Source organism: Canis lupus, chromosome 18, assembly GCF_003254725.2.
Source record: "Canis lupus dingo isolate Sandy chromosome 18, ASM325472v2, whole genome shotgun sequence".
Lineage (NCBI taxonomy): Eukaryota > Metazoa > Chordata > Mammalia > Carnivora > Canidae > Canis > Canis lupus.
In genome coordinates, this window is record NC_064260.1 from 14,162,728 (window position 1) to 14,178,186 (window position 15,459).

General features: G+C 42.1%; 1 protein-coding gene across 1 annotated transcript in view; it reads left to right on the plus strand.

Annotated features, from left to right (window-relative positions):
* Window positions 1-4,863: 4,863 nt before the first annotated feature.
* NAMPT (nicotinamide phosphoribosyltransferase) overlaps window positions 4,864-15,459 on the plus strand; it is a 44,332-nt gene continuing 33,736 nt past the window's right edge. Inside the window, exon 1 of the mRNA XM_025449478.3 lies at window positions 4,864-5,225. Within this exon, the coding sequence (XP_025305263.1) occupies window positions 5,169-5,225 (57 nt within the window). The 5' untranslated portion in view covers window positions 4,864-5,168. The remainder of the gene's footprint in view (window positions 5,226-15,459) is intronic.

Here is a 15,459-nt window from a genome sequence, read left to right on the forward strand (position 1 = left end):
CAGGAGGACAGTGAGTGAACCAGAAAGGCAGGTGTACTGACCCAGAATGCAAGCCTGCAACTGAAGGTTTCACAGGTAGAGCCTTTCTTGGTACAGAAACACCCCAGGGCATGGATGTGGGTGGCGCTGGTAGGCCTTTTTTCAGGTCTTGCTTTGCAGCAGTCCCTACAGTTAAGGGTTATGTCCACAGGCAACTCTATATTGATCTCAGCATCCCATGCTGAATTTGTTGGGAAAAAGAAGTAACTACCAAAATTTTCTTGTCTCCCTTCACACCAGATCCCAGGGATTTCATGGCTGCTTTGGAAAAGAACCAAGGATAAATATGACATTTCTTGTTGAAGTCCACCAATGCTGCTTCGGATGTGTTTATACATTCCTACTGAATCAAATCACATTGGGATTAATTCCTTTTCCTGCTTCCTACTGAATGGCAGGAAATTCACTTTTGATATCCAGGTTCTATACATGATCACCAGCTTCAATATTTGATATCCGGGTTCTATACATGATCACCAGCTTCAATACTATCCTCTCTCTCTGAGGTGGGTAAAAAGGTGTTCATCTCCAAATCATGTAAAGGAAGATGGAAACAATAAAACATGTAAATAGAAACATAAGAAAACAGAACAGGAAAATGTTTAAAATGGTTTCAAGAAAATCAGCCTTTTTAAAAATTCAGTTTGAGATACAATTTATATACGATAAAATTCACCAATTTTAAGTATAGAATTTAATGAATTTTGACAAATGTATACAATTGTATAATCACTACCCCATTTATCATTTCCATCCCCCCAAAAAGTTTCCTCAAATCTGCCTTTTTACAGTCAATCTGCCTCCCTTAACGCCAGCCTCTGACAATCACTGATCTGCTTTCACCGTTGTTTTGCCTTTCTAGAATTTCATACAAATAAAATTATGTGATACATAGCCTTTCATGGTTAGCTTTCCTCAAGAAAACCAGTCTTTTATCGAGGATAAGAAAATCTTCAGTTATAAGTTAGGAAAGGCCAGGAAAATAGTAAGTTTCACCAGTCTGAATGTCCATCTACTTGGGCTTCATCCTCAGTATCAATTCCCAAGAAAAATCGAGTCTTATATGTTAGGTATATTTCTCTAAAATCCATTAGAAATAAATGTCATTATCGAAATGAGAAATGCTTATCTGAGTACCACTGACACCCATCTGATATACCATCAGTGATAAGCAAGCCACACTCAAAAAAAAACACTGCATTAAAAAACCCTGACAGTTTTTACAGCTCTAGCGGTCTCATTCTCTCAGTCACTGGCTTTGGCCAAGGAGTCTTAAGGTCACCATCAAGAAAATGCATAAATAATTATGATACTCAAATCCTCACACACAGCATCTTAACATGTGCACATCTGCCTTACTTTTAAAAGCGAACTCAAATCTTCTTTTTTCTCTCCACCATTAGTTTCCACCTTATATGGTTGGAATTAGAAAAATTTATGTTTGGGCACAACAGGAAACAACACAACTAATAACAATGGGAAAATTGATGCAGCATACATAGACTGGGAAGATTTCCTGCAGGATATACGATTTGAAGAGGGTTTAACATCAGACAGATGATGAGCCCAGCATTGTCCAGGTATACGATGGGTGTAGCAGTCAGACCACAAGGACATATGCAATGCAATGACTGTGAACAATCCAAGTACATGTGCTAATCCTTCCTATTTGTGGGTTACACTTACGCTATCACTTCTGCTTCTCTTCCAAAAGACTCAGCAGTTTTCTGTGTGTTTGTGTGTGGTTGCAGAGGACCCAGCAGACTGAGTCATTAAAGAGTGCTTAAAAAAAAAAAATAAATAAAAAAGAGTACTTCAAGGGTGGGCAGTGCTGACAATCAGATCTAAGAAGACCCATGTCTCTTTCTCTAGATGAGTAATTCCCAAGGAATTATAACTCTGAGAGGTCCCCAAGTGCTAAGGAAGTTTGAATTTAAAAAGGTCTAAGCTTAATTAAAAAGCTCCTTTACAGTTGTCTTTGTGACAGTTGTTGATGCTAGGTAAAACTAGAGGAAGTTATAAAGGGTGATGGGCAGTACCATTGTCAGGAATTGCAGATGGGTGAATCCCACATTTGCTTCTCTAGGGGTTTTCCCATTTTTTTTAATTAAAAAAAAATTTTTAACAGTGTTCCTTACTGAACACTGAATGAACTGAGGTCAGACTGGAATATCTGAGGCAACTTTGAAATACATAAGTGTACCAAAGTCTGTCCGGGAAGTCTGTGTGGAAAGTGGTGCAGTAACACCCACTTTTCCTGATCAAATATACAAGTGACAAGCTTTCATAACACTCTGAGGGACTTAAATCAGGAGCTAGATGTCCAATTCACCCTGCTTGACTGGCTGTTTGGTAGGAATGGTAGATTAATCCAGGTCTTTGAATAAAGTGAGGGGACCCAAATGAGTCTTTGTATTGACATTATTTGTCATGTGTAATAACCACGAGAAACAGTTTCTTAGAAACTTTTACATGCTACTAGATAAACATACTAAACGCTAGCTGTTAAACTGTTTTTCAAGGGAGGCTATTTCAAAATGAAATCTTAACTTGGTATTTGGTGATAATTTTATAGTTCTAAAGCCTAATCAATTCAAAATTGGTCCCGTATTAAGCATGTAAGTACCTATACAGAGTATGCCTGATTTTTAGGCAAATGATTTTTTTTTAAAGATTTTATTTATTTATTCATGAGAGAGACAGACACACAGAGAGAGAAAGAGAGAGGCAGAAACACAGGCAGAGGGAGAAGCAGGCTCCATGCAGGGAACCTGACGTGGGACTCGATCCCGGGACTCCAGGATCAGGCCCTGAGCTGAAAGCGGCACTAAACCAGTGAGCCACCTGGGCTGCCCAGGCAAATGACTTTCTTTCTTTCTTTTTAATTTATTTATTCATGAGAGACACAGAGGGACAGAGCGGCAGAGACACAGGCAGAGGGAGAAGCAGGCTCCACGCAGGGAGCCCGATGTGGGACTCCAAGAGCGTGCCGTGGGCAGAAGACAGGTGCCAAACCACCGAGCCACCCAGGGAACCCCCGCAAATGACTTTCTATTGCTAACATACAGCTTTTCTTCTGGAGACTGCTGTGAGGGTTTAAGTCACTATTATGTATGCAGGCCTTGTGACTCTTACGCCTAACAATGTGAATACCATATTAACATTTTTGCTTGTACCGATATTAAACTTTTTCACCTTAAAAATATGCAAATTTAACTCAAAGACTGCAAGATCAAGTTTTACTTTGCTTTACAAAAACAAAAATGCCAAAATAATAAAAATTAAAATTAAAATTTAAAAAATGCCTCCATAAACAAAGCCCATTTTGTAATCAGAACCCATTTTTTTTTTTTTATTCCTGCATAAGGCAGCGTAGAAGAATGGTCAGTTATACACACAAGGATTCCAGGAAGCTAAGCCAAAAGAATTTGTCATTTAAGTAAGGTAGGTCATGAAAAATTTTAAATGAAGGAAAAAGTACCAAATCAAGAGACTCCTAAAGGATCATCTTCTTTCTTGGGGTCGCACTGCTTGACTTAATAAAATTTGCCAAAATAAAAAAAAAAAATCTAAATAACTTACTTAAAGGTTTTAAAAAGTAATTTCCCCTTGTAAACACAAGGATCAAACAAAGTCTCTTTTCAACTTTTTTGTTGAAAATACCCTTATTCTATTATCCTAAATGTATTATTTACGACCTGAGTGCATTATTAATTACACTCCAGTGACCTTTGCTGTATGGACTCTACAGATAGGAGGCGACTGTCAAGAATCTATACTTACTCCAAGACCAGTTTTGGACTTAAGTTGCTTCTAATTAATGAGGTCTCCGTTTTGTTGTGATGAAGCTCCCCATTCCCGTCTCAACCCACCCCACAGATAAAAGGAGATCTCCGCTAACTTGAAAAACAGTCTGCAAAGTTCCTGAACCCGTTTTCATTGAACTGCTTTTTCCTGGCAACTTGTATCTCGTAAAACCTAAATCCTAGAATCAAAAAAAACAAACAACAAACAAACAAACAAAAAAAGGCAGCAGCAACAGCAGCCCCTGACCACGTGGACAAAGGAAATTTAGTTTTTACGCAAAAAAATGCAACCACGTAGAATTACGCAAGTGGATGGTCTGCACTTCTGTGAAGTCATCCGACGTCGCTTCCCGTCTTATGGTGGAAGTTACCAAACCATTTCCCAAGATGTAACGATTGCGGAGGATGACGAGGTGGATGCCCTGCACCGCGTCAGCCCTCGGCCCGCGGCCGCCGCCCTCGCCGCGCTCCTGGATGCGGGGGGGCCCGGTCCTGGCGCGACCCGAGCGGCCCGAGGTCAGCCCCCGCCAGAGCCGCAGCGTCCCCGGGCCCGGCCGGGAGCTCGAGCGCGCAGGTGCGGGGAAGCGGAGCGGGCCGAGGCGCGCGGACCCGGGGAGGCCGGCAGGGGCGGGCGGCGGGCGGCGGCGGCGGCGGCGGCGGGCGGGCCGACCCCAGCGCAGCCGGAGACAAAGGTGAGCCGCCGCGCCTCGGGGATGCGGAGCCCCTGGCAGCGACGCTCCTCGCCCGAGCCGCGTGGCCTGACCCGGGGGGCGGGAAAGCGAGCCAGGGTCGGCCGGGAAGGGGGCAGCCGGGGCGGGGCGGGGCGGGGCGGGGCCGGGCCGGGCCGGGCCGGGAATCCCCCTCCCCGCAGTGCCGGGAAGCCAGGCCGAGGCCGGGCCCGCAGCCCCCGGCTTCCCGCAGCCAGCGCGCGTGCCCCACGGCCGCCCCGCCCCGCCCCCGCCCCCGCGCGCTGCGCACGCGCGGCCCCGCCCCGCCCCCCGCGTCCCCTCCGCGGCGACGGTGACGGCGACGGCGACGGCGACGGCGCGGGGGGCGGGGAGCCGAGGCGAGCGGTCGGCCGGAGTCCCCGGCGCTGCAGCGCGAGAGCCGCGGGCGCCGCCAGCCCCCCGCCGCGTCACGGCTCACGGCGCGCGGCCCGCCCTCCCGCGGCCCCTCCTCCCCGCCGCGCTGCCACCTCCCCTGCCCCCGCCCCTCCGGCCGAGCGGTGACTTAAGCAACGGAGCGCGCCGAAGCCCATTTTTCCCCTTCGTCGCCGCCGCGCCGGGCAGCTCGAGGCGCGTGGCCCGCGCAGTCCCGCCCGAGATGAACGCTGCGGCGGACGCCGAGTTCAACATCCTCCTGGCCACCGACTCCTACAAGGTAGAGGCGCGGGGCGGGGGCGCGCGGGGCGGGGGCGGGGGCGGGGGCCGCGTCGGGACCGGCGCGGGGCGCGGGGCGCGGGGCAGGTGAGGCTGGCGCCGCAGTGGGGAGGATGGAGAGATGGACGGCGGGAGGCGGGGCCGCGGGGCGCGGGGCTGCGGGCCGGGAGGCCGGGGCGCGGGGCGCGGGGCCGAGCGCACGCCTCGCCCGGCAGCGCGGCCTCCTGGCCTCGGGCCGGCCTGGGCCGCGGCTGCGGGCGGAGCGGGTCGCTTAGGTAACGGCCCCGGGACTGGCCCGGCCGCCGAGGAGCGGGTCCCCCCCCCCCCCCGCCCGTCGCCGGGCAGGTACGCGCTCCCCGAGGAGGCGGCGGCGGCGGCGGCGGCGGTGGCGGGGAGGACGCTGCCCTGCCCGCCCTGGGCGCCCGCGCCCGCTGCCCCGACCCGCCGCGCCGGCTGCGTTTCCAGCTCCTCGGCCCCCGGTGATCACGCGGACTCCGCATCCCCTGTGGCAAAGGCCGGCCGGCTGCCCTCGTCCCCGTCGGGCAGCTGCGGGATCCCTGGGAGAAGGAAAACGAAACACGAGTTAGATGAGTTGCAGCCTTCACCTTGGAGAACTCCACGGAGCTGTGGGGCAGCCGGCACACGCCTCTCCGACACTTGACTATTGCCGCCCCCATTCGTTTTTGTTTGAAACTCAACACAAACGAGTCAAGGAAAGCATGATTAAGAGGAAAATCTGGCAAATGTCCTTTCCCCTAGTTTCCAGATTACATGCAGTAAACTGAACTACACTTTGCTAAGCTTTGTTGGCCCACACACTCAAAAGATGAAATGTCAGACCAGACACCCTATACCTGGATAAAATGAAATTTGGTGCTTACCTAACGACTCGGTGATCTGGAGTGGGAAGGAACGCATAATGCTCTCACATCTTTGGTTCTTGTTGTGATTTTTTTTTTTTTTTTTCCTTTTTGGTTTCGTTCCTTAAATACTCGGCGGAAGTGTTTCGGAGAATCCCGTGTTCCTTAAGTTGCTGTTTTTCTTCCCAGTCGCATAAAATTCTATTTGTGATCATTTAGACGGATACTTAGGTAAAATAGAGCCAAGTTTCGTTATCATGTAGTATTTAGAAATGGGTTTTTCAAAGTGGAAATCCGCACCATTCATTGCAAGATCAGAGTATTATCAAGTCTAGTTTACTTGGCCTTAAAACTTTGTCTTGTCTTAGTTCCTAGTGTTCTGAGTGTCTTCAGTAGTGATTTTAGAATGATCTCATTGATAATTTTTTCATGACTGAACTTTTTTTCCTGGCTTTATAAATCTTTAAAATGATTTCCAGAAGTTTTCATAATGTAGCAATTAATGATTTCATTGGAAATGGAAAATGTAAACCGATTCATTGGACTAACTTTTAAAAAACAAAACAAGTACAAATTCCTTTAGTTTGTAGCTCCTGTAGCAGTTATACATGAGGAGTGTAAAATTCCCTTAACATCAGTTTTCTGGGATGCTTTTATTTTTTATTTTTTTAATTTTTTTAATAGATTTATTTTTTATTGGTGTTCAATTTGCCAACATACAGCATAACACCCAGTGCTCATCTCAAGTGCCCCCCTCAGTGCCCGTCACCCAGTCACCCCCACCCCCCGCCCACCTCCCCTTGTTCTCCCAGAGTTAGGAGTCTCTCATGTTCTCTCTCCCTTTCTGATATCTCCCACTCATTTTTTCTCCTTTCCCCTTTATTCCTTTTCACTATTTTTTATATTCCCCAAATGAATGAGACCATATAATGTTTGTCCTTCTCTGATTGACTTATTTCACTCAGCATAATACTCTGGGATGCTTTTAATTAAAAGAATGAATTACCTTAAAGTTTTCTAATCTAACAGGACATACTGAATGCACTATTAGAATTTGCATCTATTTAGTAAAGTCTATTTCTGTCCATTTTCACATTAGACCAATGTATTCTCTTTCTCATATGAAACTTTTGTTCTTAATGTGGTTTTAAGTTTTTGTTTTAATTCCAGTTAGGTAAAATACAGTGTAGTATTTATTTCAGGAGCACAATATACTGAGTCAGCACTTGTATACCATCACCCCGTGCTCATTGGGACAGGTACACTTTTCAATCTCCATTGCCCATTTTAACCCATCCCTCCACCTTCTTCTGCTTTGGTAACTATGTTTGTTCTCCATGATTAAGAGACTGTTTCTTGGTTTGCCTCTCTCTTTTTTTCACCTTTGCTCATTTGTTTCTTAAATCCCACATACCAGTGAAATCCTACAGTATTTGTCTGTAACTGATGTATTTCAGTTAGCATTATACTCTCTCTTGCTCCATCCATATGTCCTTGCAAATGGCAAGATTTCATTCTTTTTTCATGGCTCAATAAGCCTTTTTTGTATTTATACCACCCCTCTTTATTCATCAATCAAGGCCACTTGGGCTGCTTCCATATCTTGGCTATTGCAAATAATGCTGCTATAAACATAGGGGTGCATGTATCTCTTTGACTTAGTGTTTTTGTGTTTTGGGGGTAAGTATCCAGCAGTAAAAATTACTGGATTGTAGGGTAGTTGTATGTCTGACTTTTTGAGGAATCTCCATTCTGTTTTCCAGATTGGCTGCACCAGGTTCCATCCCCACCAACAGGGCAAGAGGGTTCCTTTTTCTCCACATCCTCGCAACACCTGTTGTTTCTTGTGTTGTTGATTTTAGCCATTTTGACAGGTGTGAGGTGATAACTCATTATAGTTTTGATTTACATTTCCCCGATGATAAGTGATGCTGAGGATCTTTTCATGTGTCTTTTGGCCATCCGTATGTCTTCGTTGGAGAACTGTCCATTCACATCTTCTGCCCATTTTTCAAATGGGTGGGTGTTGAGTTGTAAAAGTTCTTTATATATTTTGGACACGAACCCTTCATAGGACATGTCATTTGCAAATGACATTCTCCCATTCAGTGGGCTGCCTTCTGGTTTTGTTGATTGTTCCCTTCGCTGTACAGAAGCTTTTTATTTAGATGTAGTCCCAGTAGTTTACTTTTGCTTGTTTCCCTTGCCTCAGGAGACATGCCTAGAAAGAAGTTGCATCGGCTGGTGTCAAAGTTACTGCCTGTGTTCTCTTCTAGGGTTTTTATGGTTTCACGTCTCACATTTAGGTCTTTAATCCATTTTTAATTTATTTTTGTTTGTGGTAAAGGAATGTGGTCCAGGTTCATTCTTTGCACGCAGCTGTCCAGTTTTCCTAACACCATTTGTTGAAGAGAATGTCTTATTCCCATTGTATATTCTTTCCTACTTTGTTGAAGATTAATTGACCATGTAGTTACGGGTTTATTTCTGGGCTTTCTATTCTGTTCCATTGATCTATGTATCTGTTTCTGTACCAGTACAATACTGTTTTGATTAGTACAGTTTTGTAATATATCTTGCACTCCAGAATTGTGATATCTCCGGCTTTTCTTTTCTTTTTAAGATTGCTTTGGCTATTCAGGTGGGTCTGGGGGTCTTTTGAGGTTCTATACAAATTTTATGATTGATTGTTCTGCTTCTGTGAAAAATGCTGTTGGTATTTTGAGAGTGATTGCATTAACTGTGTGAATTGCACTGGGTATTTTAGACATTTTAAAAATATTTGTTCTTCTAGTCCATGAGTATGGAATGTCTTTGCATTTCTTTGTGTCATCTTCAGTTTCTTTCATCAGTGTTTTATAGTTTTCAGAATACAGGTCTTTACCTCTTCGGTTAGATTTATTCCTAGATAGATATCTTACTATTTTTGGTGCAAATGTAAATGAGATTGTTTCCTTAATTTCTCTTGCTGCTGCTTGAGTATTGGTGTATAGAAATGCAAGATTTCCATACATTGATTTTTGTATCCTGTGACTTCACTTAATTCATTTATCAGTCTGGCAGTATTTTGGTGGAGTCTTTTGGATTTTCTATATATGGTGTCATATCATCTGCAAGAAGTGAAAGTTTTACTTCTTCCTTAACACTTTGGATGCCTTTTATTCCTTCTTCTTGTCTGATTGCTGTGTTTGTCTGATTGCTAGTACTATGTTGAGTAAGAGTGGTGAGAGTGGACATCCTTGTCTTGTTCCTCATCTTAGGAACTGAGAACTTTTCCCCATTGAGGATGATGTTCGCTGTGGGTTTTTCATATGTGGCTTTTATTATGTGGAGCTGTGTTCCCTCTACACCTACTTCGTTGAGGGTTTTTATGAATGCATGTTGTTCTTTGTCAAATGCTTTTTCTTACCTTTCTCTGATTGATGTGATATATCACATTGATTGATTTGCAAATATTCAACCACCCTTGCAACCCAGGAATAATCTTTCTAATGTATTCTTGGATTCAGTTTGCTAGTATTTTGTTGACGATTTTTCTAACGATGTTCAGCAGAGATATTGGCATGTGGTTCTCTTTTTTAGTGGTGTCTTTATCTGGTTTTGCTGGCCTCATAGGATGGATTTGGAAGTTTTTCTCCCTTTTCTATTTCTTGGAATAGTTTGAGAAGAATAAATATTAGCTCTTCATTAATTAGTAGAATTTTCCTGGGAAGCTGTCTGGTCTTGGACTTTTGTTTCTTGGGAGTTTTTTTGATTACTGAATCAGTATCTTTGCTGGTAATCATCTGTTCTAATTTTCCATTTCTTCTTGCTTCAGTTTTATAGTTTATATGTTTCTAGGAATTTAGCTGTTTCTTCTAGGTTGTCCGGTTTGTTAGCATATAGTTTTTTGTAGTATTCTCTTATAATTGTATTTTTGTGATGTTGCTTATTATTTCTTCTCCCTCATTTGTGATTTTATTTGAATCCTTTTTCTTTTTTCTTGAGTCTTACTAGATGTTTGTCAATTTTATTGAATATTTCAAAGAACCAACTCCTTGTTTTATTGCTGTGTTCCGTTGTTTTTTAAGTTTCTGTATCATATACTTCTGCTGTAATCTTTATTACTCCTTTTTTCTACTGGTTTTAGGTTTTGTTCTTTTTCTAGCTCCTTTAAGATGTTTATTTGAGATTTTTCTTGCTTTTGGAGATAGTCTTGTATTGTTATAAAGCAGTTTTAAAACTGTTTCTGTTGCATCCCAAAGGTTTTGAACCATTGTGTTTTCATTTGTTTCCATGTACTTTTTAATTTATTTTTTTATGTCCTGGTTGATCCATTCATTGTTGAGTAGCATGTTATTTAACTTCCATGTATTTGTCATCGTGCCAGATATTTTCTTGTGGTTGTCTGCTAGTTTCATAGTGTTTTGGTCAGAAAAGATGTATGCTGTGACTTCAATCTTCTTAAATTTGTTGAGGCTTGTTTTGTGGCCTAATATGTAATCTATTCTGGAAAATGTTCTGTGTGCACTTGAAAAGAATGTGTATTCTGCTGACTTAGGATGGAATGTTATGAATTTATCTGTTAAATCCATCTGTTATTCAAAGCCATTGTTTCTTTATTGCTTTTCTTTTTAGATGATCAGTACCCTGATGTACGTGGGTGTTAAAGTCCCCTATTATTGTATTATTATCCATTAGTTCCTTTATATTTGTTATTAACTTTTATGTATTTGATGCTCTTATGTTGGGTGCATAAATACTTAGAATTGTTATATCTTCTTGTTGGATTGTCCCCTTTATTATTATATAGTGTTCTTCTTTGTCTCTTGTTACAGTCTTTGTTTTAAAGTCTAACTTGCCCAATAAAAGTATTGCTACTCTGACTTTCTTTTGACCTCTATTTGCATGATAGATGTTTCTCCCCCTCATTTTCAGTCTGCAGGTGTCTTTAGGTTTAAAAGGAGTCTCTTGTAGGCAGGATATGGATGGATCTTGTTTTTTTTATCCTTCATGAATTTTGATTGGAGTGCTTAGCCCATTTACATTCAAAGCAGTTATTGGTAGATATGTATTTATTGCCATTTTATTTATTTTATTCATTTTATTTATTTAATTTTTTTGGTGGTTTCTGATGATTTTCTCTGATCCATTCCTGTTTTTCTCTCTTCTGTGGTGTGCTGGTTTTCTTTAGTGATGTATTTGGATTTGTTTGTCTTTATTTGCATATTAATGGCTTTATATTTGTGTTTACCATTAGGTTTGTATATAATCTCTTTGGCATTTAGCAGTCTATATTACATTGATGGTCATTTAAGTTTGAGCCGGTTCTTTATTCCTTTTCTCACTATATTTTAAGTATATGTTGTCATATTTTACATCCTTTTATTTTGTGAGTTTCTTGACTTATTTTTTTACAGAGCTATTCATTTTCAGAGTTTTTGTGTTTTCCTACTCTTATACTGTCACTTTTGGTCTCTGTGTTCCACTCAGAGATTTCCCCTTTAAAATTATATATATATTTGTTTCAGGGCTGGTTTAGTGAATGAACTCCCTTAGTCTTTGGGAAACTCTTAGTCTCTCCTTCTATTCTGAATGATAGCCTTGCTGGATAGCATATTCTTGGCTGCAGATTTTTCCCACTCAAGCACTTTGAATATAACATGCTCTTCTGCCTTGAAAAGTTTCTGCTGAATGATCCACTGATAGCCTGATGGAGTTTCCCTTTGTATGTGACTATATTCCTTTGCCTGCTGCTTTTAAAATTTTTTCTTTATCACTGTATTTTGCCAGTTTAATTACTTTATGTCTTGCTGTGGATATGATTTTTTATTTTGGTGGTGTGTGTGTGTGGGTGGGTTCTCTGTGTCTCTTGGATCTGGATGTCTATTTCCTTCCCCAAGTTGAGGGAAGTTCTCAGATATTATTTCTTCAAATAAATTTTTTTCCCCCTTTTTTCTGTCTTTTTCTTCTGGGACTCCTAGACTATGAATATTAATACATTTGATGGTGTCACTGAGTTCCCTATACATATTCTCATTTTTCATGATTATTATTTCTCTCTTGTTCTTGACTACTTTTTCCATTACTGTCTTCTAGGTCATTAATTTGTTTCTCTGCTGCTTCCAGCCTACTGTTCATTCCATCAAGCTTATTTCTTATTTTATTTATTGAGCCCTTTTTATTGGCTTTGATATTCCTTATCTCTGTGTTAATGGTCTTACTGATGCCTTTCACTCTTTTCTCAAGTTCAGTGAATAGTTTTATGGTCATTACTTTAAATTCTCTATCTGGCATGTTACATATATCTGTTTTACTTAGATCTCTGCCCTTACCCTTGTCCTGTTCTTTCATTTGGGACAAGTTCATCAGTCTTCTCATTTTGTCTTAGTCTCTGTGCATGCTTCTGTGTATTAGGAAAATCAGCTATATCTCCTATTTTGAGGGTAATGAAGAAGAGGTCATGTAGTGCTGTGCCATGTAGTGTCTCCTGTTTCCCAGGGCCTGGCACTTCTGGAAGTATCTCCAGTGTGTGCTGCATGTGCTCAGCTGTTGTGTCCTGGCCCCTTTATCCTTCAGGCCAGTCATCTGCGGAGCCTCTCTTTGCTTGTTTTTGGCAGTGTTTGGTCCCTGGTCTGAATGTAGCACATTAACTAGGTGTGCTTGTGGAATGAAGTTTGTCACCACCACCACTGGAACCGAGGCCCTGCAAATATCCCGCCTCCAGAGGCACTGTGTGAGCAAGGATTTGGGCCAGACTTCTGGGTGAGGGAGCCCACAGTGCTAAGACTGAGGCAAACATGACTGGGAGGGGCAGTTCTATCCAAGCACAGGGCAGAGAGGCTTGGTGTAAGCAAGTTAGGTAAGGAGTGTGGATGCTGCACTGGTTCCCATAAGTGGCCCTGTGCTTATGCTGAGGGGCAGGGAAGGGAAATGGCTCCTGCCAGTTCCTTTGTTCCTTGAGGGGTCTCTCCATGAGTGCTGCCCCTCTGGGACATTGGCCTAGATGAGCAGGTAACATCCCCACTGTGTGCCCCCCAGGTGCTCTTCAGATCACTGTTTCCACACTATGTTCATGGGCTTCTCTCCAAGAGCAGTTCAGTGCCCTCTGGGCTTTAACCCAGCCAAGCCTGCTGACCTTCAATACTTGGGTCTTTGGGATCCCTGGGTGGCGCAGCGGTTTAGCGCCTGCCTTTGGCCCAGGGCGCGATCCTGGAGACCCGGGATCGAATCCCACGTCAGGCTCCCAGTGCATGGAGCCTGCTTCTCCCTCTGCCTGTGTCTCTGCCTCTCTCTCTCTCTCTCTCTCTCTCACTATGTGCTTATCATAAATAAATAAAATTTAAAAAAAAAAAAAAACTTGGGTCTTTAACCCAACTGGTTGTAAGAACTCATGAAATTCAGCTCCTCTCTTTCCAGTTGTTATGGGGATTCATATTCTGGTGTGCTCTCCTTTGTTTTAGTCTGTCTCTAGCACTTTTCTCTTCCACTGCAGTGGCCACCATCCATTTCTCCCAAACCTCATCTCTGTACTTCCTACCTTCTTCTGTGTTGAGTCTTCTCTACCTTTAGTTGTGGGTTTGTACTACCAGTTCATAGATCAGTTTCTAGGGTATTTAGGATGATTTGATAGTTACCTAGTTGTGGGATGAGGCAAGTCTTGTGTTCTACTCTGCTACCATCTTCCAAGTGTGTATAGTATGAAACCTTTTAAGATTTTCATCTTGGGGTGCCTGGGTGGCTCAGCTAGTTAAGCATCTGCTTCGACAGAGGTCATGTTTTGGAGGTCCTGGGTTTGGGCCTTTTGTTGGGCTCCCTGCTCAGTGGTGAGAGCTCACTTCTCCCGCTTTATCTATCCCTCCCTCTAGCTCGTGCTCGCTGTCTTTCAATCTCTCAAAAGATAAAATATTTTTTAAAGATTTTCACCATAGTATGATTTTTTAATTTTTCCCCCAAAAAAATCTCTCAAGAGGATTCAGTCAGGTTGATGTTTTATACCAATCCTTTACAACAGTACACTAAAGTAGATGGTGTATTCTACACTGACGTTTTTAAGTTTTGTTTACCCTACATATTTTGTGGTCCTATAACCTATATTCCATTCCATTTTTACCTTTTTATCTTCTTAGATGAAGAAGAGACAGAAATGATAATCTTGAGATTAGAAATAATGAAATTTTTATTTGGCAGTTACACAGGGCTATTATATTCTTATCAGTACTTACAAACTAGTGGCCAGTTAAAGTAGGTAGGGAACCTAGTGGTTTTAGACGTGTTGATGGAGGAGAGAATAATTGTTTTCTTCTTTCTAAAACTGAAGAAAAAATGGTTGGTTGTCTAAAGACTACAGAAAGATTTTTTGCAAGTAGTAAGGTAGTGTCCAAGCACATAACAATGTGGTTATTTTATCTTTACTTGTATCCTCTCTGGAGGGTTCAAGACAATTTGGACCAAAGGAGGAGCATTGAAAATATATATTCGTTTCTGTAATTTCATTATGTATTCTACGTAATAAGGAACTGAGAAATACGTAAATGTGATTGTTTCTCCATTTTAATCCTGGGCTTTTGTTTAAGCATTTTCAAAATGGCATAAAGGAAAAGTATCTACTGGGTTGTATTTATGTTGTGCTAACCCAGCAAGGGAAAGTTGCATTGGGCTGCTTTAGGCACTGCAGTATTTAAAAAGCATTTGGAACTTTTCATAAGGGGACAGGTCAGATTTTTGTTTGTTTGTTTTTTCTCACCTATCTCTGGAGTAGCCATTGATTAGTTTAGAAATAACTCACCCGTTAAAAGTGCATTTCCATTCTTTGTTCCTTTCCCTTACTTTTATGTAGATAATGTTAGTAACAAACTAAAGCAGAGAAGAGTTTCATTTATGAACATCTTACCTAGTAGCAGATTAAAATGGAAGATGTTATCAACTAAGTTGAAAAATATATATAGTGTACAATACTCATCTCTAAGCAATTTACACATTACACACTGTTAATGAAAAGTGTGTTAAAGCACATCAGCCATTGTTACGAATTGTGCTATCCAGTGTGGGTTGCTTCTCAAAAGGTCATTTGTAAACTGGTTATCTAGAACTCAGCCCATTTTCATTAATTCATTTAATAAAAATTGGAGATCTCCTAGGTATTATAAAAGACAAAGATACCTCTTAAAATTCAGGATGGGTGAAAGTTGTCTTTGGAGAAGTAACAGAAGATTGTATAATTCATGTATGATGATGATGGGCACCCAGTAGCTTTTCTAAAAAAGATTTTGCAGCCTCATTAATGAGAAATTGACAGACTTTAAATATTTGGGCTTTTTAGAAAAAAGAGTTGGAGTCAGACCTCATTGGCAAGTTAGTCCTGTGGAACTTTCTCTGAGGTGTCTTTGAGCTGTT